The 26,293-nt window shown below is 37.7% G+C and overlaps 4 protein-coding genes across 6 annotated transcripts in view; 3 read left to right on the forward strand and 1 right to left on the reverse strand.

Moving 5' to 3' along the window:
• Positions 1 to 1,280: 1,280 nt before the first annotated feature.
• On the forward strand, positions 1,281 to 5,557 carry LOC145478450 (non-structural maintenance of chromosomes element 4 homolog A-like). The gene is made up of 6 exons (XM_081456479.1): positions 1,281 to 1,594; positions 1,989 to 2,067; positions 2,573 to 2,682; positions 3,402 to 3,447; positions 3,872 to 3,951; positions 4,744 to 5,557. Exons 1-6 carry the CDS (start codon positions 1,511 to 1,513, stop codon positions 4,885 to 4,887), a joined length of 543 nt encoding a protein of 180 aa, XP_081312605.1. The 5' UTR covers positions 1,281 to 1,510; the 3' UTR covers positions 4,888 to 5,557.
• Positions 5,558 to 6,098: 541 nt separating this feature from the next.
• LOC145478448 (cell growth-regulating nucleolar protein-like) lies at positions 6,099 to 11,799 on the reverse strand. 2 transcript variants are annotated; one of them, XM_081456477.1, is made up of 7 exons: positions 11,491 to 11,799; positions 10,319 to 10,426; positions 9,962 to 10,042; positions 9,255 to 9,627; positions 7,204 to 7,263; positions 6,576 to 6,661; positions 6,099 to 6,428 (listed from the first exon to the last, which is right to left on the reverse strand). In XM_081456477.1, the coding sequence occupies exons 1-7, from the start codon at positions 11,734 to 11,736 to the stop codon at positions 6,291 to 6,293; spliced, it is 1,092 nt and encodes a 363-aa protein (XP_081312603.1). In that variant the 5' UTR covers positions 11,737 to 11,799; the 3' UTR covers positions 6,099 to 6,290. The 2 variants fall into 2 exon arrangements, with proteins under 2 accessions (XP_081312603.1, XP_081312601.1); XM_081456475.1 differs by having other exon boundaries at positions 6,576 to 6,664; positions 11,491 to 11,791.
• Positions 11,800 to 11,886: 87 nt separating this feature from the next.
• Positions 11,887 to 20,319, forward strand: LOC145478449 (beta-1,4-galactosyltransferase 7-like). The gene is made up of 6 exons (XM_081456478.1): positions 11,887 to 12,433; positions 13,798 to 14,026; positions 14,955 to 15,183; positions 15,972 to 16,055; positions 16,518 to 16,628; positions 18,327 to 20,319. The coding sequence occupies exons 1-6, from the start codon at positions 12,175 to 12,177 to the stop codon at positions 18,492 to 18,494; spliced, it is 1,080 nt and encodes a 359-aa protein (XP_081312604.1). The 5' UTR covers positions 11,887 to 12,174; the 3' UTR covers positions 18,495 to 20,319.
• Positions 20,320 to 23,546: 3,227 nt separating this feature from the next.
• The window catches only part of LOC145478468 (uncharacterized), a 31,504-nt gene continuing 28,757 nt past the window's right edge, over positions 23,547 to 26,293 (forward strand). Inside the window, exons 1-2 of one of the 2 annotated variants that reach the window (XM_081456509.1) lie at positions 23,547 to 23,928; positions 24,881 to 24,967. The gene's annotated coding sequence lies outside the window, so the exon portion shown is untranslated. The remainder of the gene's footprint in view (positions 23,929 to 24,880; positions 24,968 to 26,293) is intronic. The other variant, XM_081456511.1, reaches the window with a different exon arrangement.

A 26,293-nucleotide genomic window follows, 5' to 3' on the forward strand; every position in this document is an offset into this window, starting at 1 on the left:
CTACTTTTGGTCTCTTTGATTGTTTTAATTCGACCCTAGCGCGGTCGATTTCACGGTAGTGAAAATGTGTTAGTGCTCTGACGAATTCTTGCTCAGCGTTCTTTCTGAGACGCTTAATGTCCATTTTAAATTCATTGTCCGCTCTTATCCGAGCCCTCGCCCTGTATTGTAGGGATTCTGGGCAAGTTCCTTTGTCTGTGTGCCTTTTCAATGACTTGATGGCTGATTCCACGTGGAAGATTTTGCTTTCTGCTGACTGTGGTGGTTGACTGTGGCGACGTTTTGTAGGGTTCTCGTTCGTTCTGGCGGTTTTCTTTGGTTCACGGTTTTTCCTCCTGCTCTGGCGTGCGGTTTGTTTTTGTGGGCTGGTGTCGTTTGGCACTTGAAAGGACGGTAGTTCATCGTCTACGGACTGGCCAAGAAGATCGTCTTCAAGAATGCTTGAGGTGTCCATGTTTTCCTCTTCAATGGCTTTAGAATTGCCAGGGACTGCTATTAGCCCTTCTGACGTTAGTAGGTTTTCTGACATGGTATTATCAGGTATTGGTCAGGCAAGACCGCGGTTTTGATCCTATCATGTGGATCTCTTCAGTTGCCGATTATTTGGAAGGACTGATAGAGATGAGTTCTCGTTATCAATCCGAAGAGGGGGTGTTCCCCATCCTACTTATACTCGTGTGGAGGATCGAAAATTCTGTGTTGTCATTGGCTATTTAAAGTACTAGCCACATAAAAAAATTATTACAAGTACTAATGGTGCCGCAATTTAAACTTTAGGATCAGCTTTTTATGTCGATAAACAGCTTATGTTGCTGTTTACGCACAGATGATGTGTTAAAAAAATGATCATGTCAGGCCGCAATTTGGGAAAAATTAGATAAGTGGCCCCCCTCGATTAAGCACCCCCTTGAATAAGCACCCCTTGTCTTCTATTAAATTTGAAATAAGCAGGATTTATGGTAACTAGGTTTTGTCTGTAATCAGTGATAGACTATAACAAGACTGCTGACAGCAGCTAATTTTAATTTCCTGCTGGACCACCAAACTTGTTTTCACTTGCCCAAGGGCAAAATTTTACTTGCCCCGGGCAATCAAACCTGTTTTTTTTCCTGCCCTGAATCATAGATAAACCACACTCCAGGAGACAAGACTGGTACTTGCCACATGGGGAAACTGCCCTAAGAAATGTTCTAATCCTAAAGGATTGGTACTTAATTGGGGTAGTGCCACATGTACAATGTAAATTAAATTTCTATGATTATCTTTATTATTCCCCAATAACTACAAAGATGGACATGCTTAAACTAGGGTAAAAAAAACAATGGAGACAAAGTTTGATAAACAAATGAACACGGTTTTAAAACAGGAGGCACTGTCTATGGTGTCTGAGTTCAACAAATTGTAAAGTTAATTGTTAAGATCTTTATGACTGTCTGGTCAGGCAGAACTGAGGTTTTAAGCCATTTACATATCTCTCATTTTATCTTGTCTTAGGCTTGGTCCCTTATCTATGGAACCTCCCCGTCGTCCAACAAGAGATACGCAGAAAAAAACATCACAACCTAAGCCCACCCAATTAGTCAAACCAACACAGGTGAGAATCAGATATATAAAGTTGTGCAATCCATTCTACTAACAATTACAAATTTAGTGTAATTTGTAATTTTAATTGTTCTTAACAAATGTAATTTGTTAAGAACAGTAGCAGTCACATATCCAAAATAGCTTTTTTTGTGAATAGTCCATTTACATGTAGATGTGGCCGGCCTTAAGGCGACACTCAACTGACCCTCGACCCACTGTTGGCCGATATATCCGTTGTGTATCGGTTGACACTCTGATATCGACCGAGTGTTGGTCAAATTATATTGTTCAACAGTGTTGACCAACAATACCTACAGTAAACATGATCAGCCACTGCCTACACTGTAACTGGCCATGTCAAGTCATTCTGCCATGTTGTTAATATCCTGTTTTTCTGTCATTAGTTGGAGAAAGTGGAAGCCAGGGAGGAAGCTACAACTAAAGAAGTTGATAGATTACATCAAGTCCTTTATGATAACACAGGTGTGAGAGAATTTTTTTGTGAGTTCTGTTGCTATTATTTAAATAATTGAGCCTATTTTTTGTATAATAATTTTCTGGCAGAATTCTCTCTTGCTATTTGGATAAGAGCTGAGACAGTGGGATTGATAAGGCAGTTTTCAACTACTGATTCCAACTCAGTTTAAACAGGTTTGGCCAATACTGTTGTCCCAAGTCCTGAAGTTATTACCAGCAATCCATGAATACTTGACAATGGGATCAAAAATTTGTTGATGTTAACTGTAACACAGGAAAAACATTTGAAATTTTAAAAAGTTGACTTGTCCTTGAATAGTCTTGGAAAAAAACAAGGATTGACATCTTAATGAATCGTATTAACTGGTAATTTATTAACATCACTTCTGATCACTGGTCTCTGATTTTCCTAGGGCTAAACACTTACCAGAGTAGAGTAGTATGTTGCAGTTGACTGAATGATGAAAATGTTTTATTACACTTTCCTTTCTGTTGTTTTTTTTGGTTTTAGTCACAGATGATGATGACTTAAATCCAGTGTGTCTGTTCAAGTTTATCATCAATCCTGATTCATTTGGCCAGACTATCGAGAATCTTTTCCATTTATCCTTCTTAGTTAGGGTAAGTTGTAGGAATGATATTCTTGATTTGAAGTAAAATGTACAGGGGTCATACAGCTGATTGAAGTTTTGGAATACTCTCAGTTTCCCTTCCTTCCAGAGTCCTTGAATTGAGTTCTCGAAAATTCTCTTGTTCTCCCTGCTACTGGAAAATTCTCAAATTTAAATGTTACATTTGATAAAAGCAAATGACAATGCTGTCATAGTCTTTCCACATACTCTTGGTACAGTTTTAGTCAGGTGCTTAAAAGTATAATCATGGTTTTAAATATTTGCTCCATGAACTTTTCAAGTAATAGCAGAGCTCCTGCGTGCCAGGGGAGCTCCAAACACCCTCACGGTCTTGATTTCCTTTGTTTAAACTTGATGAATTATTAATGAGTTTGAGAAATGTTGGGATCCAATCCTATAATTTTGTATGTACAGTTGTAGGATTCACAAATTCATAAACTAAACCTGAAGCTATTTGTTTTATATAAAACAAAATTAATCATTGCTGAAGAGAGCCTCTTTGTAATAGTGGAGCCTGACAGATGTCAGTGTTAGGGCAACCAGACAAAATCTTTGGGAAAAGGGATGTACAATGTAACCTATCATTGACAGTCATCCCATGCAAGGAGAGTAACAGTGCTCCTTGTCATTCTATCTTACAGAATATGGAGTAGAGTTTATCATCACTCTAAATTACTAGTTTTAATCACACTTCCAATTTACCTGTAGGATGGTCGTGCTGATATAAGTGTTGAAGATGAACTACCAGTTGTGTGTAAGTACAACTGTACATGTATTTCTGGGAGGCTACAATTCTTGGAATCAGCAGTGAAAAATGAATCACATTTGGCAGTTCTTTTACCTCTCTGGGACATCATTTTGACACAGTGATTAGAACCATGGTTAGGGTTACCCTAACCCTAAGTCTGAAAAAATATACATGTTTCTTGACTTGAACTTGACTCATCACTCAAACTTGATTCAGGCTACAATTAGACCCGACCATGGAATGAGAGTGATTTTATTGCAAAAAGGAAAATGTCATGTTGAACATAAAGAGAAAGGCATTTATTCTGAGTGACTCATGATGCATATCATACCTTAACACATGCTGGAATTGGTATCAAGTAGTGTATTTTCCGACAGTATATAAAAACATGACCAAATGATTGACATCTGTTCTTTCTCTGTCATTATAGCATATGTAGAAACGGGCGGTGATAACGAGGAAAACGTAAAGAAACAAGTGGTTGTTCATCTTACTCTTCAAGAATATAAGGTGAGTGGAATGATAAAACTCTGTGTTTCATTAGCATTTTTAGCAGGAGGGCAACTGGTTTTCACAGGTGGGCAAAACATTTTAAACTGAACTTCTTTATGGGAAAACCTTTCCTCTAGATTGTCAAACCAGGTGGACAAAATAATCCTCTGCCTGAATGCCTGGTGCCAGCCCTAATGAAACCCCAGTGAAACCCCAGTGAAACGATCTAAAACAAAAAAGCTTTTATAGAAGTTGCACTGTCTTAGCCTGCATGTATCCAGGTTTCCATAGCATAGAGTAACTGAAACAACCCTGGGGAGCTTCCTTCATTTTGCTGGGTTGTCCGTAGCTAACAGTCTACTGGTACCCATTTATATACACCTTGGTGAAGGAAGGTACTGTAGGAGAAAAATGTTTTACCCAAAGAACGAATCTGGACTGCTCAACCCTGTGTCTGTCCCACTACATGTAATCATTAGGCCATTACATCTCACACTTGCCTAGTTAACGGCTTTCACCCAGGCCTTCACGGTCAATTGATTTTGGTGAGGTATCTGAGATGAACGGCCCAGAACATCATCTTTGCCCCGGACCACGTAACCTAAAAACTTTTAACTCGGTGAAATATCAAAGCCTAGGAACTAGGCAAATCTCACACTAGTACCAGTGAGGTAAAAGGAATCTTTGACAAGCTACATAAAGAAAGTTGTTGCCAACAGGGACCTGCTGCTCCACAATGAAGTAAAATTTTTGGGATCATTTTTGTGTTTTTAAAGGTACTTGTTATTTTTCTTTTTCATCTATGCCTAGGAGATTATAAAAACGTTTAACATCACAGAGCCAATGATTCCGCCACGTCCCAGGATGAATCATATAAACAGTGCTGGTCCTAGTAATCGCAGAAACCAGAATGATGATGATGATGATGATGATGAGGAAGAGGATGACCATTAGCCCAGCGCAATCTACTGAGAGATTTGAGCGCCCTCATGATCGGCAACAAAAACAAAGAGGAAACTCGTGTTGTTTTGAGGAAATCTCTGTCTGTTTGTTTTTCTTTCTTGAGAGAGGAGAAAACCATGCCAGGAGCAAATGTGATAATCAGTTAATGTCAGGAAAGTCTGATGGATTGAAGTCAGAGAGGGAGCAGAGTCAGACCACTGTACATGTACATTCTGTCTCTACACTTTGAAAATATTACTTTCTTAATCTACCTTGGACTTTTAGTAGATTTCATTGTGTTTCAGTTTGTAGCTTATGAATCATTAGGATTTCTCATGGGTAATGGTGTTTGGGAAATATCAGATGGATAATAATCATAGCAGATTAGAAGTGAAATTTAACTGAAAAATGAAAAGCTGTCGTTTTTCTACTAAGAACAAGCAAATACCCCCATGCCAGTATTACATTGCAAGAAAAACGGTTCTTTTAAACACCTATGTGAAGATTAGGGTGAAAGGAGAAAAAGAAATGCTTAATTAAGTCATTGTATTGTGGATCTTTGGTCATATACCTTCCTTTAAAAAAAAAAATTCTTCAACGCTTTACTAGATTACAACAAAAAAGTTATATTCCTTGTATTTCCAATAAAATTTAGAATATATTTTGTCATAAATGAAGATTTAAAAGAATATTCCACCGGTAATTCCCAAGATATTTTAGTGTACAGGGTATTAAAGTTACAGTTCAAGTTTTGTTAAAAATAAAAGTTAAAATACACCAAATTACCAGTAGTAGTCTTTATCTGAAAGAGAAAAATATGGGAGAAGGACAGTGCGGGAATGCTCCTCGCTCAATACTCCACCCCCTCTTTTTTCCTCTCACCATTTTCTTGCTCCTCCCCAAGTGATCAAATAGCTGGAAGAGGCTAATCTAAGAATAAAAAGTAACTGAGGTTTAAATTTCTCTTGCACAAGAGACTGCATTGCTACTCAGGGCTGGAGACTACTTTTTCACTACCTCCTGACTACAACTCTGTCGTTAGTGAAAACCAGCCCTTAACAACCAGTTCACTGTTACCTCTTGAAAATGGGATTGCCACCAAAAAGGTCATCAGACACTGCTGAAAAATGAACCTTTCTTTTATTTTGCCAATACAACAAGGTTTCCGTAAAACTTTCATTAACAAGTCAAATACAAACACAATACCAGTTCAGAATGAACTGGTAGGCATGCTTCTGCTTTCAAAAGAATGTTGAAGTGTTAATAGTACATGCATGTATGTAAAAGAACAGTTATTTATTAGAACAAAATAAATAAAACATACTATAGATGTTCCGATCCTTGTAACCTGCTGTCATATGTCTCTTATCGACAGCAACATATTGATTATGCATGTTGTTAGTTTTATTAGTTCCTTATTTGACAAGCTTTACTCTGTCTTTGTGGACTTTAAATTTTGGGTTTTTTGTAATCTTCTTTTCAAACAAAGCTCTTAGCTCATTATCAGTCAGATTTTTTTCATTGGCTCCTCTTGCTTGAAATTCTGCCAATATCTGCAAGAAAAATCGCAAACATTATCAATTTTAGAGTATCAGCTCATTTGCCAAGTTAATGCTCATTTATGAAAGTATAAAAACAGAGATAAAAACTTTTACCATTACTGACATGGAAGCACTGAGTAAAACATGAATCCCATTTACCTTTTTTCTCAATCTTTTTACTGGTAACTCTTGATCAGGAGCTTGCCTTAACACTGCCTTAATTGTGGACTTCCAGTTGAAGTGATCTGCTGCATAATAAATGTAACTCTATTACCTTAACTGAAGGTAAACAGTTAGCTTGTAAATTCGCCATCAGCTACCTGTCACAATCTTTTTTCTTGCATGTCGATACATGCATTTCAACTGCCTGTAGTACTGGAGATACATTTAATCTGAAAATTACTTTTTTTAAGCATTTATTTAATGGACATTTTAAACCTCATTATTTTAGTCCAGCAGATTATGTACAGTATTATATTTCAGGTTTTGATTTTGAGGTGAAAAGAAAAGAACACTGCAAGTACCTCACTCTTACTTAATAAACACATAAAATGTTAATTGTATACAGCATGTCTAACATCTCATGTGACCCTGCTCAGAGAAATAACTTTGTTTGAAATCATCCTCTGTGAGGTGATCATAGGTGTCCTAAGTTAAGTCATCATTGCAGGAATGAGATGTACTGGACTTAAAAACTGAGTTTCCTAGTGTACTGATGGAAAGCTGATGAAACTAACCATCAGCCGAGGAAATCATATATCAACCTAAAATGCATAGATGCACTCACTTTTCTCTGGGACTGTTTCTTCTAGTTCAGCTTTCGACACTTTGGACTGTGGAGATTCATCTGAGTTCATTCGTGTATAAAATAAGCAAAATTAATAACTTCAAACTATCAAATGCGAGCTTAATGACTCAGTGGTGGACCTGAAAAATATTTGACTCAAAGTCATTATGACAGAGTCAGGTATAAATCACATCCTATTTGCAATTACATAACTGTGCAACAGTCTGCAACACAGCTAGCTGTCAATAAATATACAGTTTCACTTTACCACAGTTGTCACAAAGTTTTGAAGTACAACAAGCGCTGCTGGTTACTTTTATTTTGCGAGCCCTGAATTTGTTATGAGATTGACAACCTTAATTGAGATTGATTGTTTGGGACATTTGTAAAATTAAAATGTCTTCAGTTGGCATATGCTCTGATCAGATAAACACATTTGACACATGTACAATGGGACCAAAACACTTTTTTTGGACAAGTTCAGGTCAATCTGTCTGGCCCTTCAGCTCGTGGTATTCTTTTCTATTAAGGATTCCAGCAGTAAGGAAGCACCAAACAGCAATGACAACACAATGGGTTTATATTTTCAGCTGGAATCTGCATTTAATAACTCTGCATTAATTTTGTCTTCACTATAGATGTCAACTCTAGGAGAACTGTAAAGTAATTACTCAGAGCTAAAAATACCCAAACCAGTAACTCTCACTTTGCCCTGCTCAGAGAAATAACTTTGTTTGAAATCATCCTCTGTGAGGTGATCATAGGTGTCCTAAGTTAAGTCATCATTGCAGGAGAAAGATGAGTTTAAATTATATATACAATACTGCTCAAAAGTAAGTTACCACCTCTCGTCTCGTTTCTCTCGAGACAAGTCTCGTTTCTCTCGAGAGGTTTCTCGTCTCTTGCGAGCAACGTCTCGTTTCTGTCGAGAATCACTGAAGCTTTAGTGTGGCATATATCACGCGTAAGAAACCAGTTACGTGCAACGATTGCTGCTCTGCAATTCGTTGTCGAATCGATGAGACCGTCCAACGTAAAATATGCATTGATCATTTGCTAGATTCATATCGAACAAAGGTAATATCGAACATCGAACGTACAAGACAGTGGTAACTTACTTTTGAGCGGTACTGTGTACACTGTAGTAAGAGCAAAAGACATAATATTTGTGTGAAGAAACCTGGATAGCCAACAATGATGCTACTCAAGAGAAGGATCCTAAGGATACTGAAAGTTTGCTCTCAAAATGTGCATCTTGAATCAACAGGAAAAACAAAAAAATTCCTTCATATCCTTCAATAATCAATCTGTAATTTAAAACATTTTGTTCGTTTGGGTTTCCTCAGTAACATGAAAGTATTTTAAATAACTTTATACACTGAGGAAGCTTCTCTTTATCTAGGCGCATAAATGAGGCACATAATGCTGGGGGGTAACCACACAATGAACTAGCATCCTATTCTGGCTGGGATAGAAATACTCCTAGTCACTTGGTGCAACAAGAAACTGAGATAAACTCTGGTTGAAACAGACTTAACCTGTAAGAGAAGTTCATTATTTCGCCTGTTGGTTCAAGATTACAGAAAGAGAGAAATGTGGGTATCAAATCGTTCATCACTGTTTTAGCTCAGAACTGCTGGCTCGACAGCTACTGATATTTAGTATCACCCAACTAGTGGACTAATGCAAATCCTGCATTTTAATTGGCTACGCTACTAGATGACTATTAGTAATAGTCCTCCAGTAGCGAAATTGGTGCAATCGAGCGTGACGCTTTCTTTTGTTTTATTCCCAAATAAATATTTCTTCAACTTGCATTTGCTAACTTTATTATTGCCTTTTCTGTCTGACTAGTTGGGTGATACTAAAACAATTAGACCCCTCGCCCTTAAGGGCCACGGGTCAATAGCCCATTCGGCTTCACCTCATGGGCTATTGACCCATAGCCCTTGCGGGCTACGGGTCTAATTGTTAAGTAGTCCTTGCTAAATATTAAATAAATGCAAAAAGATTTACAATGTACAATGTTAAGAGCTACTTGACACACATACCTCTCTCCTCTTCATCATCACTTTTTCTTCTTTTCTGTCGCTTTTTGTTTCTATTGTGACTTGCATCCATATTATCTGTATTTCCATTACTGTCCTTTTCACTTTTCTTTCCTTTTGACTTACATACACTCTCATGGATGTCAATGTCTTTTAATTTTTCTCCCTTTTTTTGTTTTTTGGAGTCTTTAGACTTTTTATTTTTCTTTCCTTTTGACTCTTCTTCATCATTAAGGATCTCAAGTTCATTATCTTTTTGTTCTTTCTTGGTTTTTTTGGAATCTTTATCAACTTCATCTACTTGACTTTCATTGTCTTTCTCTTGTTCAGGTTCATGTACACCATTGCTGTTAGGTTCACTTTCTTGTGGACTTTTCTATTATTGATAGTAAATAAATTACAATTAAACATCTCAGTAGACTTATAAAACTATTTTTATTATTAACAGTTATGTCAAATATTTTAAGCAAAAAAGAAGGTTCATTTCAAGAAGGATTACCACATTGGAACATTTTGTGCCTACACTGCATTGTCCTTCACTCAAACCTTGTCAAGTTGTCAAATATAAGACAAACTTGAGTATTATAGACACACATATATATAATACTTTGACACACAAAGTACACTGAAATGGAAGCATATAAAAGTAAGGAGATCATATCACATTTTACTAATTGCTTGATTAATATAAAAATTTAGCACCTTCTAACCTTTGTACTTTCTGAAAATATTTCCCACAGTTTGTCCAGAGTTGAACTGTCTCGTACATTGATACTGTTTTTACAGAAATTCTGCAAATCCAAACATAACGTAATATAAATAGTTAGCCATTCATGCCTGAAAAACAAAAAACTAAAACAAACTACTTGTTGAAATTAATCTCCTCCAGCATACACTGTTTAGTAATGGAAAATAAACAAACAAAAAACAGAGAACAGACAAGACATGGTTTTTATAGTTCTCATTTAATTTGTGCAAGTGGAAGCATTGTGTCATTTAGTAAATTTTCAAATGACATTTGGAGTTTACATTGTGGGAGATCAATACAGCATCAAGCACAATCTTACTTGAAATTTGGCTTTCTTTCTGGGAATATTGGAATATTCACTGATTCTCTCCAGAAGGACAGTTAGCCTAGGATCTGCTTTGTCTGATCTTGTTGCTTCTCTAACTTGCTGATGAAGAAAAAGAGAGTGACAATGTCAAAAATTACACCTTGACAGCTGATTGCCAAGGTCTGCATTCCAACAGTATTCACAACAGATCACACCCTCATGCTAAAAATATTATAGACTGTACAGTACATGCATTTGACAATGTTCAGTGTAAAAGAAAAAGTGTGCCTGTCAAAGTTACAAAATTTAACAAGTCCCTTGTTCTTAATTGTACATTTTTTTTATAACAAAAGAGACTGATAAAAGCCCTAACAACTTTTTTTTCATTATTAACGTTAAAGAACCTGGGGATACTCCCTATAACAGCCTATTTGGGGAGGCTCTGCCCAAAAAGGGGACCTTTTCCAACCTTCAGGTATATGAAAGGGTAGGGATTTCACAAGTTGAGGTACACTTTACATGTACATGTATATGTTTGAAAAGGTCAGGAAATAGAAATCAGAAGAACATTTCCCTGTTCAGACACAATAACTGGTTTGAAATCATCACCAATGAGGAGAATTCATAGGTGTCCTAAGTTAAGTCATCACTACAGGGATGCCACAGGAAACACTCTGGCTAGCTATTTGTGAAAGCGTACTAGGTCCAACTCTGAACAAAATCTAGGAATATCAAACTACAGAATCTGTTCCCCCTGGAATAAGTAACGCTAAGAGTCTGACTGGAGTTAAATGTTAAGAACCACTCACGACAAATTTCCCATTCATTCTGTGTAGAATTAGGATTAATACAACTGAAAATGTATGGGTTAATCTTTTAACAAATTGCCTTTTGAAGTCACAACCAGACACCCACATGAGAAACTGTACATGCGCTCAATTCCAAGGAAAACTTGAGATACCAGTGTGGTCTGAGAACACTCTACTTTGTGGGGCAAAGGGCGAAAAGAAGTTCTGCCAGTTGAGAGAGCTGAGTACATATCAAACATAAACATAAACATAAACTGCAATGCATCCAGGGCCTGAAAGCTTCCTTATATGTAGATCCTGTAAATGAATCCTCAATTAGATCACACAATTCACCGTCCTTGGGTAAAATTCAAAATTAAGATTTCTGATGATCACCTTCAGCCATTCCTGCTGTTTGTGCTCGCCTTTGTTCGATTTATCTTTTGGTTTATACAGTTTGCCTTGGTACTTTTCAGCCTCTGAAATGCACGAAGTGTGTCCGACATACTCGTCGCCGTGAAAATCCTTTCCACAATCGATACACGACAAAACATCACAGTTGCGACAGTCGTTCTGATAGTGCTTTTCAACCTGCGTTTTCCTTACGGTTTGACCGCATGCATTACAAATAAACGACACCATTTCCACAACAAATTCTGGAAATCCACGCTGTCCCTGAGACCACGTGGAGTTCCACTGCTCCTGCGCACTACACCGTTGCTTTTGCAGTACACAACGTATCCCTAGAATACTAGTGACGTCCGCTCATAATCTGCGGGCTCAGAACAATATCAAAGAAGAAGACTTTGTAGAACGGGTTGCCGTCGTTTTGTCATAAAACATTTACCATTGACTGAGCTATACTACTATGGAAAGTATGGGAAATTATCGAAAAAAGAGGTATCTTCAATTGGTGTAGTCTAAATTAAATTCCACCAGAAGAGGTTAGTTATGAAAGACATGCAGTGTTCGAGGATTCTCTTTGGAGGTTTCGCAAATCGTGAAAGAGAAGAAAAATTCCTTACTGGGTTCCTTTAACGCAATTTTTCGATGTCCAAATAAACTTTTGAAGATATTCCAATGGCTGTTGTACCTCGTGGAGTAATCTTTGGAATGCTCTTCTATCTAACATTTGCTGTTGCCGGGACGTTATGGATATCTATGAAATATCTGAACGAACGCGAATGTGACTGTGGCCAATATTTCGGGAGGACCAAGCTGTCTTCAAGTATTCATACCGCACATGAACACGACTTTCCACATTTAGAAGAGAGTAACAAAATATTTTCAGAGAAACGTAAAAGAATGGAGGAAAATACTGTCGAACCGACTGTAAAGGGTAAGCTTAGATTATCAATTAAACTACTTAATTGTCGCACTGAAATCATATGTATGGTGACGTGTCCATTCAGTTCTAAGCTAAATTTAACCTTGTTTGTTTAACGCCTCATGTCCCCCACAATGAATTTAGTTTCATTCTGTAGACTGAAAATACATTTCAAGTGTGATTAAGTTTAAATTGTGTGACTCATAAACTGAAAGTGTATGAATAAGTTTCATCCTGAAATAGATGTAAGCTTAAGTTTAAACATAATTATTAAGAAATTTATACAGTCAAGCTGATGTATACAACTCTCGTAAGTGGATGCCCCCTGGACGTGAGGTTGTCTGCGACTGAGGGTGGCCACTTAAAAGAATGGTTCTTGCAAGCTGCCACTAGAGGTGTAAGGGATAGATGGCCACTTATGGGTGCTTGTCTAGCTCACAATAAACATTGGGAATGCAGAAAAGCACAGCAGTGCCGCAATAAGTTTGATAACTGTTTATGGTTACTGTACTTAATGCCATGCCATAGAAAAAACAGGCTTAAAGAATACAGGAAAGCCTTTGTCATATTCGATGGTATTACACCCAGCCTTCCCATTGTGTGCTGTACGTACGTTGCATTGAGTGGGTTGGCCACTTTCTATGGCAAGGACAGAAGGTATAAAATACATGTAGTTATGGAACGCTTTCTCGTGACATACATGTACCATGGAATATTCCATGAGATACCAGCATTGCATTATAACTATTAGGTATACAGGAGGACATTTTCAGGTCCAATTCCTTTTGGGTGTCCACTTACAGGAACTTAATAACAAAGGAAAAGTCAAAATCATAAGCCCTCAAAGTTTCTGCAGCTACTTACGGGAATGTCTGCTTACAATGTAAATACAAAGTTTGCATGAGAGTTCAAACAGGATTTTGTGAAGGTGGTAGTAACTAGAGCTGTCTGGCCACTTATGAGAGTGTCCACTTAGAGAGCTTTGACTGTACACTTCAAAAGTGAAACAATTTAATGAGTCTACTTTGCTTTGCACTGCTTGAATGTTTAAAGGTCATAACTAATTTGTTTAACATTGTGTAGTTCCAGAGAATATCCATGCCTCCCTCACAAAAGGGATTTTTTTCAAGACCCCCCACCCCTCTGGAAATTCCAATTAAGCTTGTCACATTTCTTTAAATGCTTTGGTCCTAGAGAACCCCCCACCCCCAGGAAATTCCAATCCCTTCTCTGGGTAGTATAGATATTTTCTGGAACAGCACATTCATGAAAAAATTGGAACTTCTCACTAGAACCAGAACTAACATTAAAAAATGGTCACCTGTGGAAACTGTTCACAGTGCTCAGTTCTTAAAGGGTCAAAATCCTCATTTCAGAAAGAACTACTCAGGAAGACAAGCATTCTAAAGACATTAATTCTGAAAGAGCTAATCACGACGATCAACATTCTGAGGATGAGTGGGGGCCTCATCAACTTGGAATAGTTGTTCCTTACAGAGACAGATTTGAGGAGCTGCTTGAGTTTGCTCCCCACATGCACAGTTTTTTAAATGCTAAAAAAGTGCGACATAAAATATTTATTGTCAATCAAGTTGACAAGCATAGGTAAGTGTTTGAAGTAGTTTCTGATAACAAATATTTTTTCTAATCCTTGGGAGGTTTTGTTGCCAAATGGTTAGTGAGGTGGACTCTAGGTGTAGTAGTTAAATTTACTTGATTACCTTACTCTTGTCACTCGACTAAGCTTCTGACTTATTTTTTACAATGTTTGTTTACATCTGTTTTCTGACACCATGTTATGTGGTTCAGTTGAGACAAGAAGAACAAATTATTGTATTATTATACATTGAACTCACTATCTCTTTTCTGATTGACCAAAAGCATACAGTGAATTTTCGAAATCAGCACCTGTGACTTCATCTCTGCAGATTATACAATCATGTCAAGGATGCTCAAGGTCACGGGTAATCATGTCAAGTTCGCACACTTTGTGTTGTTTGCCATTAATGAAGAAGCAAAACATGACTTCCATTTCCTTCATTCAATGTATAATAAAACAATTATTAGATTCAGGTTTTTGTGATATCCAGAATAATCAAGGTCTCTGTAAGGGTTATCAGACGAAGCCGAAGGCTGAGGCTGATAACCCCTACCTCGACCTTGATTATTCTGGATATCACAAAAACGTCATCCAATAATAATTGTTTAGAAACTCATAGAAAACTAAACAACTACTATTAATCGTGGAGCACATGGAGCAGGAAAGTACATTTCTCAGAGCATGTGATCAGGTCACTTGTAGAAATATGTGACAGCATTGCGTTACAGCTTTCACTCCAACTGCCCAAACAAAATGTATGGACTACAGTACAATAGGAGGAGGTACAAAATTCCACATTCACATTCTGACAATATTGACATCTCAGCCTCCCACAGTTCTTCCATTGTGATTCACTACTTTAAATGGAGGCCATTAATTAATCAAAACCTTTATGGAGTGTTGAGCATTGACAATTTCTCTTCTCTGTTCCAGGTTTAATAGAGCCTCTCTTTTAAATGTTGGATTCTTGGAGGCCAGAAACAATAATTGTGACTATATAGCAATGCATGATGTGGATCTTCTTCCACTCAACAAAGACTTGTATTATGGGTTCCCTAAAAAGGGACCCTTTCATGTGTCTGCACCTTTCCTGCATCCAAAATATCACTATCCCACATTTGTAGGTGGAATTCTGATTATGTCCATGGCCCAGTTTGAAAAGGTAAGTCAAAGTAAATCCAGTTGTAGGGTGGTTTTTGGAGTCACTTTGAATCTATGCTCCACCTGATAATTTAAATAAAGTGTCATGCTACTTTGAGCTCCTTTCACCCTGATACCTGATAAAGCATGATGTATAGTATTATATAAATTTCCTTTCTTTTGCAAACCATAAATGGGTGTGACACATGACAAAAGTTGTGTGGACGAGTCTTGATTAAGTTTGGTTGGGCATCTCTGAATTTTAAGTGGTTTATTAGATTAATTGATTCAAACAAACAAACTAACTAACTAGCTAGCTAGTTCAGCAAACTAAAATATTGTGGTTTTCACTTGAGAAGAAAAAAAGTAATTCACATTTGCTTTGGTTTTGCTTTACCATGTTTAAATCTTGCACCACTTTCTCATCCAATCATCACTAAAACCAAAACCAATCATTGCCCACTTGCACACATTTTACCTTGCTTCATATCGGCTTAACGTACATGAATTTGCTCCCTGTTTTGATAGGTTTATTACATAAGACTGCCTATGTCCTAAGTTTGTGATTGACCTGAGTGATAACTCTGGTTTTGGTTTAATGACACTTGATTGGCACCTGTCATAATTTTCAAGTTTCATATTAGGTCTGTTACGGATATTGAAGATCATATTGATCTTTGTTCACTAGTTATTATAATCTATTGAACCAGTTAAGAATTAGGTGAGTGGGCTGGATAGGTTGATCCAAGCACCACCTGCAATACGTGAATGTATAGTTTGTGTTCCTTATTCAGTCTACTTTATTTTTAGGTTAATGGACTCTCAAACATGTTTTGGGGCTGGGGACGAGAAGATGATGAGCTGTTTCAAAGAATGAAAGAAGCTGGAATGTCAGTAAGTAAACCTTAACAACAGCGTTTAAGAGGTTTAAGAATGGTATAATGGAACCTGGTTAATATGGACACCAAAGGATCACCCACAAGTGTCTATTAAGTATATAATCCAGGTGTCTGTATTAAGCGGGCTATCATAATAAACATGACAGACATGTTTTGTGAATACAAATAGTAAGGCATAATGATTTAAAGCATCCAGAATAATGTTTAACATCCGAACTGTAACTTGAGTTGAAACGAAAGATACCTTATGTTCATTCACTAGTCAAATGTCTTGCACCAAGGTTTACAAGCAAAGGTCAAAAGCTAAAAGAATCATGCTACTGTACTTAGTGTAAAAGCACGTTAATCCATGGAGAGCTTCAATGTGTAACTGGCTTTTGAGGTCACCATTTACTTACCTTCCCTAGCTCTAAACACACTCTTAAGTTGCACTCTCTTAATATTTTTTTTAATCTAGATTTATCGACATAGCAAACAGCACATAACAACTGGTTATGACACTTTTAAGCATGAGCATGACCCTAAGAAGAGAAAGAGAGACTATGCAAGATTTTATGACCAGAAAAAGGTGAGCCGTTTATTGGCAACGTTAATTAGACTATTATATTACACTATTAATTAAACTGTATTTTTGTTTCCCTTAGCTTCTAAATGAACTTAGATGTGTTGTAGGTTAATGCCTTGATATTGTAAGTATTGGCAACTATGTTAAAATATGAGTGTCCAAAATAGACTTCCCAAATCCTGCATCCCGCCACTATTTTTCATTTCATCCCGCCATCCTGACAAATGAACATTTTCATCCCAATCCCCCCTGGTTAAACCCAAGTTGCTCTATTTCACCACTTATTTCAACTGACGGACAATTTTAAGGCTTATTTAGGCGGATTAAACAAATGGTTGTTCCTTGGTGTGTTTATAAGTGAAACACAAAAACTCCACTTACAGAGGATTGAACTGAGTAGTCACTCTTTTTCTGAACATGTTTTTTGGGTTAGGTTGCTATTTAATTTTAATGCTGAAAAGATACACACTTACGTTAATTCAGGTGACCGACAGGTTGCACCACAAGGAGGTGATGGGAATTCAATCTTTGTCGTTAGTCTCTGGCCCATGTTTGTATGAAATTTTTTTCTTTAGTAATCAAAGTTATCATCATCATCACCGTCATCATCAAGATGAAAGTAACCGTCAGCAACCAAGGTTATTATCAACTCGTGTCACACGACTGACGTGTTAACCACGTAACACCAGAAAATTAAGGCACAGTTTTTGGGGATCATTAATTAAGCCCGTTTATAACGAAAATAAATACTTTTTAATGTCTCTGAGGTTGCAGTGTGACTCATAACTTGAGTTAAATTGTGATCCCACCTTTCCCCTTCAGTTCCCTTATCCTGCCTACGAAACGGTGTATATTGCGGTCTCGCCATGCTATTTCTATCCTACATCCCGCCATTACAATTTTCTGCCATCCCTCATCCCGCCTTCATTTTTACTCTCATCCTGCATGCTGCTAAACCTGTGTTGGACCCTCAAATATGGACTTTTGGGGGTGAACACCATAACTGGTACCAAAGCATATGTTCAACCTCCACTATAGAAACTTTCTTTTTTGTTAATTTTACAGGCTAACCAAGTATCGTACATGTGTTACTTACTTGTCAACTTACATGTAGATACATGGTTATTCTATCTGAATTTTACTGAACACTGTGTGTAGATTTTACCTGGAAATTCTAGGTAAAATCTTATCATAGTGTAAAGTAAAATTTAGAAATATTTGTCAATAATAAGTACTTTCCTTTTCCATACAGTAAGTATGAGCGACTTATCAGTTACATAGAGCTACCCACCCCCCCCCCCCCCCCACCACCACCACCACCACCCCAGGCATGTAACAGTGACAGGGATTCAAAATGTACTTAACCCCATGTATATGTTTTGCATGAAATGCATTCTCAAAAAGATCTACTTTAAATAATCAAAATAGACTACATTGAAATTTCAAACGTAATGCCTTACGGAATACCAAGAATTTTAAGCCCAGAAGGTTACGACTAGCTTCTTTTTCTTTGCAGTATAAGAAACTACACAGCCTGGGCATGGTGCAATTAAATTCGATTTACAATTGCTTACTGCGGCTGCATACAAGTATACAATTGAGTATTTACCTCGACTTATTCTCGGTACATATATTCACCAAATGAATGTTCACTTCACCTTCGGAAATAATTGTTAATTAACTTGTGTATTCTTCTTGCAGAAATCATTCCAGAGGGATAGAGAAACTGGGTTAACAACATTGAAGTACAGCGTAGAAAAACGGACCAATGTTGTGATTAATGGTGCACCTTGCTCGATCATTAATGTGAAATTGGACTGCGATGTGGAGTTGACACCTTGGTGTGACAATCCTGGTTCATGGCAGTAATGCTACTCAGCACGGAAAGCCGACCCTTGGATCATGCCCAGTCATTGCGCCACCCTTGGTACATCCTCAGCTGTGAAACCAACTCCACTTGTGTTTCTCTGGTGCATCTAATGCTGTGGAATTTATTACGCTTTCTCCTTTGTCAACAAAACCATTTAGAATACAATTAAAGATTTACGCAGAAAATACTCCTGCATGCACCTGTCATGTCAACAAGAACAGTTAATTGGAACCAGATAAGGGAAAAAGAACAACTTGTCTTAACAGGACTGAAGGGCAGTGACGATGTTTAGAAACGAATCTCCTCAATATGTGCACTCCCAATCAGGGTACCAACTAAGCCATACTTCCAGACAGTATTTAAAAAAGCTTATTTCAAGCCATACTGTATTTAAATAATACAAATAAATAATACAAATAAAGCCTTTATTTATCTAGATTATAACGTAATAGTACTTATATAATAGTAGTCTCTTTCCGGTGAAAATGTACAGAAGGGGCTGAGAGGGTAAGGATTTTTGCCTCTGCGTAAAACGAGAGCAGAAAATCCCTCTGCATCCGCATGGTCTTTCTGTTGAAAATTTTTTCTTCTTATCCCCTGTCCACGTTTTGAATAAGAAAAGCGCCATCTTTACCATTTCTTTCCGCAACTTTTTTTCTGAGCAAGAAGAAGCCCATCATGCGAGAAGAAACCATACAATGCCTCAAGGCTTGTAAAAATGTTGTTATCAACCAAGCGCGAGGTCCCTATTGAGAGCCAAAGAACTTGACAGGGCTGACCGAGTGCAGTGAGATCCTTAAAAAGCATCAAAATATTCTCCCAGTATTGAGTTTTTAACGAATTTTAAAGCTATGAAAGTGAAAACAAAACAGACCTTTCGGTACTGTGCTGCCTTCACCAGGTCAGAGACGTCTTGCACAGTAACTTACATTATTATATCTCTCAGTTAGTACGCGCGCTGTGATTGGTCAATTTAGCGGGCCGTACTCTCCTGTACAGCCCGCTAAAATTTAAAGTTGGTTTTGTTGTCGAACTGTTCGTATTTAGCGCCAAGTGTTCTTAACTTTTATAGCAAGTGAAAGTTTAAAACTTTCCTATACTCTTAATTGTGTAATCAAGCGTGCTAACGACTTAAAAACAATTTCAAACTGACTCGTTTTGCTTTCGAGATGCGTCAGAAATTTGAAGCCTTTCCGAGTCCGCGTGAATAGAAATCGTTTCCGAACCCGTCAGGTACACAGTAGAGAGATAATAAATATCTTACTAACCTCGTCTTCTCGGTCCGTACCGTAAGTTACGGATCCTCGTTTTTACCCCTTCGATTTATGACCCGCGCGCTTCGCGCTTGGGCCATAAATCGAAGGGAAAGAAACTCGGTCCGTAACTTACAGTACGGACCTCAAACTCGGTTTGTAAGAGGTATTTATCTTTCAGTCGCATGGACTGGAAGAAACTTGCAACTGAGAGTAATATGGGTAATCTTTTCAAATGCAAATGACATTAATCTGTTTTTAAAGCTAGTTCCAGTCCAATACCGAGAATACGAATATGACCTATTAAGGACGCGTGCTGGCATATGCATACGCGTTGAGTACAATGCGTGTGTTGTTACGGTGTTGTTCATCAGTTTCCAGCTGGAAAAAAGAACCCTCTTCTAAATCAGAATTTAACGCGAGTTGATTTAGTGCGTAGGACTGTGTCCAATCACAGAAATTATTATAGCCTTCCTTTGATCTTTGGGCTCCTGGTTATTTCGTTCCTTTCACAGTCTTCAGGCGTAAATATTAAGCTCATGGGACTAATAAACTGAGGAAAGTAATTGCTCTGTGCCAGTGCTTGCCTGCACTGTTGGACTACTATTGAAAATCAGATTATGGTATTTTATTCGAAATGAAATTATAATACTTGCGCCAAAACGTTTGGGGTTAACAAAAAATACGTTAGAAAAAAAATCAGTTCGGAATTTAACGGCAGGTATATGTTGCAGGTTGCAGGTTGAAACGACTTGTTTATTTGAGTTGAAGTCGAATAAACCCCAGTATAAAGACTAACCGCAAGCAACCTAAGCTAAGTTAGGCTAACCGGAGTGCTATTCAGGCTAACCGAAGTGCTAAGTAGACTCACTCGGACTTAAACGTCGATTTTTCAACCTGCAACACATAACTGCTCGGAATTTAACCTGGGAAGTGTTCTTTTCACTCAAGTAATATATATTTAGCCAAGCCTAAAAGCGGAGCTCCTGATTACAATAATTAACCATGAATGAAAAGAGGAATTTTTTCCCCTGGATCAGAAACTCGAAAAATGATGAATTGTTAGCATGTGATTGTATAGTGTGTGATTTCACTACTTTTTTCTGGTTACATTTTAACAAACCATACCAAATGAGTGTACCCAAGACTGTAGCGGAGCTCCTGGGAGCCCCATACCTTAGAAAATTTGGTAACCCATCGATCTCAAAAATCTGGGTTGTCACGTGACCGTCCGTCCGTCCGGTAAGCCCCATTCCTTGAAAAATAAGAGAGTAGCACCATTACCATAGGTACATCTTTGATATTGGACATCCATGTTCTGATTAATTGACATCTATCAAAACAAGGTATCCACTGACCAGTATCACGTTCCAAATCGCGGGCTCAGGTCAAGAGAGATCGCGCGTCTCTTTTTAAGTTGACCGCTGACCAGGTACTGGGTTTTTGATTGGATCGCGGGGGAGAGGGACGGAGAACATGCAAAGGCAAAATTTCGGCGGAAATTAAACCCTGACGCGTTGTTGACTTTTCTCCCGACATATTCCTTGCATAATCATCCCTGATATATTGCGTACGTAATTTCTGCAATCTTGGGTACACTCGTTTGGTATGGTTTGTTAAAGTGCCACTGAAACGAAATTTTCGCACTCTCTTTTATTACCCTAATTTGTAGTTTCAAACGTGCTTAAAATAATGGTGAACTTTATTTCTGTCAAGTCCTAACGGAAAGTGCTTTTTTTAGCTGCTGAAATCGACTTTTTGGAGCAAAACTGTGTCCGGGCTCTGGAACCGAATTTAAGGACCTTGTGACGTCACTGGTTGTATTCACGCAAGAAGCGCTATAGATTCTCTCTTGTTTTCACTTGATTTATTCAAGTCTATTTTTCATATTGTCGATACCTGCTAGTTTTCTACCTTGTAATTTCTGTCCAGTCTTGACAGGAAATACATATCATGAACGTTGGAGGGCGCCAAAGAGTGTAGATTCACCAAAATAAATGCTACAGATTAGAACAGCTCAGTTACTTTTCGAACATTTTGAGTACTCGATTGGAGATTTCGAAGACGAGTGTGGCAACTTTTATATCACGTCCTAAAGCCTAAACACGATATTTAGTCGTCTGTTTTCAGCCTGGTTCTGAAATTTGGATTCTCACGTTTATCTAAGTTCTATTACACAAGGTTCGAATATATCCTCGGCAACTTTACTGCAGTAAAAGCCGTAAGCGCATCAGCCATCCGCATAATCACGAAGTTATTAACGGTCCACAAGCTTTGAGTCGAGTACTTCTTTGTACACAGAGGGCATCTTTTTATGATACTAATAAGTGAGAGTTCTTGTGGTAGACAAAATGTGTCTTTGAAAATTGTGATCCGCAGCAGGGTTTGCTTTATCGTCGCATACGTATCAGTGTAAACAAAGCGCGAATTTCGCTTCTCTTTTACACGTATCTCCCAATTGCAATATTTCACGGTCGATGGATTACTTTGAGTTCTTTAGCACATACTTATGTCTATGATCTTCATTTAATGGTATCCAAATTCAAAGCAATTCGTTAAAACGTCACTAGTTTACACTCCTTTCGAAGGTTTATTAAACAGAATTTGAATTAATTTGCATATATCACCTTTCGCCGTCGACATTGTCACGCTTTCTCTCGTTTCCTGAAAACATACCTGTAGGGTCATGGCAGCTTAGTTTACCTTTATAGTTTAAATTCGCTCCCTCACATAAAAGAAGAGGGTTTCTTAAATTGTTGCTGATTTGATAACTTGTAGGATGTAACAGATGCAACTGGACTAAAGGTCACTGTAGCACAATCTCGTCCGCGGTGAAACTCACAAAGCGTCCGGTTTCCTCGAAGCGAAGCGACTCGAAACTCGAAGCGTTGTTGCTGCGATTCGTGCAGCAGCAGTCCGGATAATAATTTCAAAAGCCGCTTTCTCTTGTTTTCATGTCTTTTTTACTTTATGAGTGTAGGTATTGTTTAATTGAGTGGTGGCCATTTCACCAAGAGTCCCGATCATTTTGCGATCTAAGAACTCCCACTCGTTTGCTTGCTTACATAAAATATCCTGCAAATATCCAATTAAATAGACTGAAAAGCCCCAGGATCGACTCTCCACCTCTTCTTGCCTAAGGCTACTGTGATTTTCTGCTTTACAGCTCTGAGATGTCCTTAAGATGTTTTTTGGGGGGGCTTCGAACAGTATTCTCTTCTCCCATAATCACTATAAATTTTCAGCGCAGCATGAGAGTAATACAACCAGTGACGTCACTAGGCTGTTTTGGCCGCGCCAAGATGGCCGCCAATTTTGGGCTTAACCAGCCAACTTCGAACGGCTGAAAAAGCAGTTTTCGCTTACCGTATGCGAAAAAAAAAGTCCGCAGTGTTTCCAAGTAAGGTTGAAACTTTATTACTAAGCAAAAATCTCACATACGAAAATTTCGTTTCAGTGGCACTTTAAAATGTAACTACGAAGAAAAATTGTGAAATCACACACTCAGCAATCACATGCTCACAATTGATCATTTTTTGAGTTTCTGATCCAGGGGGAAAAAATCCTCTTTTCATTTATGGTTAATTATTGTAATTAGGAGCTCCGCTTTTAGGCCTGGCTAAATCTGTATATTAGAAATAATCACGTACGCAATATATCAGGGTTACCAAATTACTTAAGGCCATTCCGCTGAAATAGAACCTGCACTGAGATTTTTGTGAAACTTTAATTTACGTTTCCAACGATTGCTTTTTGTTCTACACTGAGAATTGGTCCATATTTATTTTATACAGAGTAATTTATTACTCGATTCAAAACAACAGAAAAAAAATGATAGGTCACCATACTCGTTTGCGAGAAAATGACGATTTACCTCTATGGCGAGGTCCAGCTGTAAAGAAAAAGCCGCCATTTTTAATACGCGCGCGCTAATCACGCGTGAAATTATGCGCAGTAGGTATGCGCAATGCAATACCGAGGCTCCGCTTGGGCGCCCTCTGCGCGCAGGATGGATCCGCTATCAATGACCGAGTGACACTGGGTGCAACTACCTCAACTATCAAAATGGCGGTCATGAGTGTGATGAAATGAAAACCAGCGAAATATAATCGCCCTCTAAGTCTTCTCCGGTAAATATGTAACTTCCAAGCAGTCACCTGGTTTGGAAGTGGGACCAGAAGTAAGGGGAAAAGCAGTGAATCACGGTCGTCATAGGGAAATAGAATGAAAGAGTGAGATATTGAAATGTTTTCATAACTGTAGCTTTGAAGCCTGTAATATTACTTCTCTGGAAAATCACATTTTAATTTTGCATAGATGTAGTTTTGCATCGATGTAGTTTTGCATCCTCCCTATTGTTGTTTATAAAGTTGTGCGGTGTGTATAACTACAACCAAAAACAGCTATTTTCAATGTTGGTATTGTGTAGGTTATGACTTTATGTAATTTGTACTCAAGTGGCATCATGTACACCTTGGTCCGTCATCTTAGATTCATTATCGTGAAAAAAATTCCTTGCCTTTATCGAAAAATAAGCAGACACTAAGTTTGTTTTATTAGAACTCTTGAGTATCTGATTGGTTTTCCTACAATTTGGACTGCAAGCTCAAGATTTCTATCAGCTGATAACTGGCAAGCCATGAGGCGGCAAACACCAAGCTAACTAGCAAGGTCAAACTAGATGCAAGTCACCATATTGTTGAAGCAAACCCACTGACAGATCTATGAAACAAAATAAGTACTTTTCAGAAATTTCATTAAAACACAGGTTGAAACCACTTCTGAAAATTTAGCAACCAGTGGGACCATCTATCAATGGGTCATCAATATTTCTTACATGACCACTGTGTAGCCAATCAGATTGTGCATCTACCTGATAGTAAGGACTCTACAGAGGACAACACTCAGAAGACAAGCTATAAATATCCCTCTTAACATGTTAAAGCTGGCCACTTAAATTAATACTATCATTAAGTTTATTGTATCATTAGCTGTGTTTACAGCACTGTGAAGGAATTTGTGGATTGAAACAAAAATTGTTGTGGGTGACAGTTTCTTTTTTTCTTGCCTCAGTCATCCTGCAAGCTCAGGTGCTGGTATTACGTTAATCAAAACGTTATTTTTGCTGCTAGGTGTTGGTGAAGCTGAAAAAAGCAATCTGCAAACACTGTTGTGGAGAGAGGAAATCACAGCCTACAAGAGATTGGATTGAATATGAGGTAAGTTAGAGACATTAATAACTACAGTAGTTTCATCAAATCGGGAACGCTTCACATACTACCAACACATTTCTTACTTTTTTGAAATTCCTTGTATGTATACATGTGGGGAATCCTAGGGTGCCTCCTTGGGTTTTGGCCTCTGGGCCAAAACCCTGCAGGGGCAATTGACATAAATATATGTTGCAGAGAGGACATTTTATTATTACTTTTGCAATCAGTTAAAAAGCTGAAAGAAAACAAAAGAATTGAAGACAGAATGTACATAATTTGGAAGAAAAATCTCCATTGGGAATTTCAGCTTGGCTGGTATCCCACAACCCTTTGTAAGCTGCAGCTGTTCTCACAAATGTCCTTTCCGCAACATTTTTACACCTCTGAGTTTTGTTTAATTTGGTCCAAGGAATTCTGTGAAGTTGCCAGTATGGGAACTTCTGATTTATTGCAAGGGGTATTATATCAAAATTTTGATAGCCTATTATATGCATGCAAAAAATCAGGTTAACCTTTGTTGCAGTGGGGATAATTATGTTACAGAGACATAACATTCTGATTAAAAATAATGTACAGTTGTAAATCATAATTAATATATTGTTTTCATACTGAAAAAACTCTCAATCCAGTAATAAGTTTTATTATTAATTTTATTATTAATAAGTTTTATTATTAATTTTATTATTATAAGTTTTATTATTATTAATTATTATTAATTGTTCGCATTTAAGCCCTATAAAACTTGTTTTATTCATGTTCTGGTTACTTACCGGTAAATGCTAAAGACTTCTTGAAACCAAGTATGTGTGGTGAGGTGGAATTGCATAATTTGTGGGAAATACCCATTGATTGATAGACTTTATTTACCATAATAATTCTATCAGCACAATTTAAAAGTATAGGCTTGATTTCCACCACTCTCTTGTGTCTGGTCTACATTCTTCCCCCAGAAGAGATGGCTGGACGCGTGAGTGGCAAAGCATGTCTGTGAAGTATACTAGTCTAATAATTATTCTTAAACTCATGTGGCGCTCCTGGTCGCTGGAAATGTCATCTGATTAGAACCTGGTGAGGCCCACATGACACCTACAGCTCGAAACATTTGTACATTTGTCGTTCTCTTTTTTAGAGCAGTGCATGCTGTGTGCTATAAAAGGGCATAAAGCTCCTCCCCCTAATTTTGAATTCACTCAACAAGTCAAGATGGTGGATGATGAAGAGAACAACAGCGAACACTTAGTATTTGTTATAATCATCAAAACTGAATAAAACGTAACCAGAAGCAGTCAGAAAATATCATAATTATAATTACTTTTCTGTAAGTTTTTTTTG

The sequence above is a fragment of the Orbicella franksi genome, chromosome 2 (assembly GCF_964199315.1).
Source record: "Orbicella franksi chromosome 2, jaOrbFran1.1, whole genome shotgun sequence".
Lineage (NCBI taxonomy): Eukaryota > Metazoa > Cnidaria > Anthozoa > Scleractinia > Merulinidae > Orbicella > Orbicella franksi.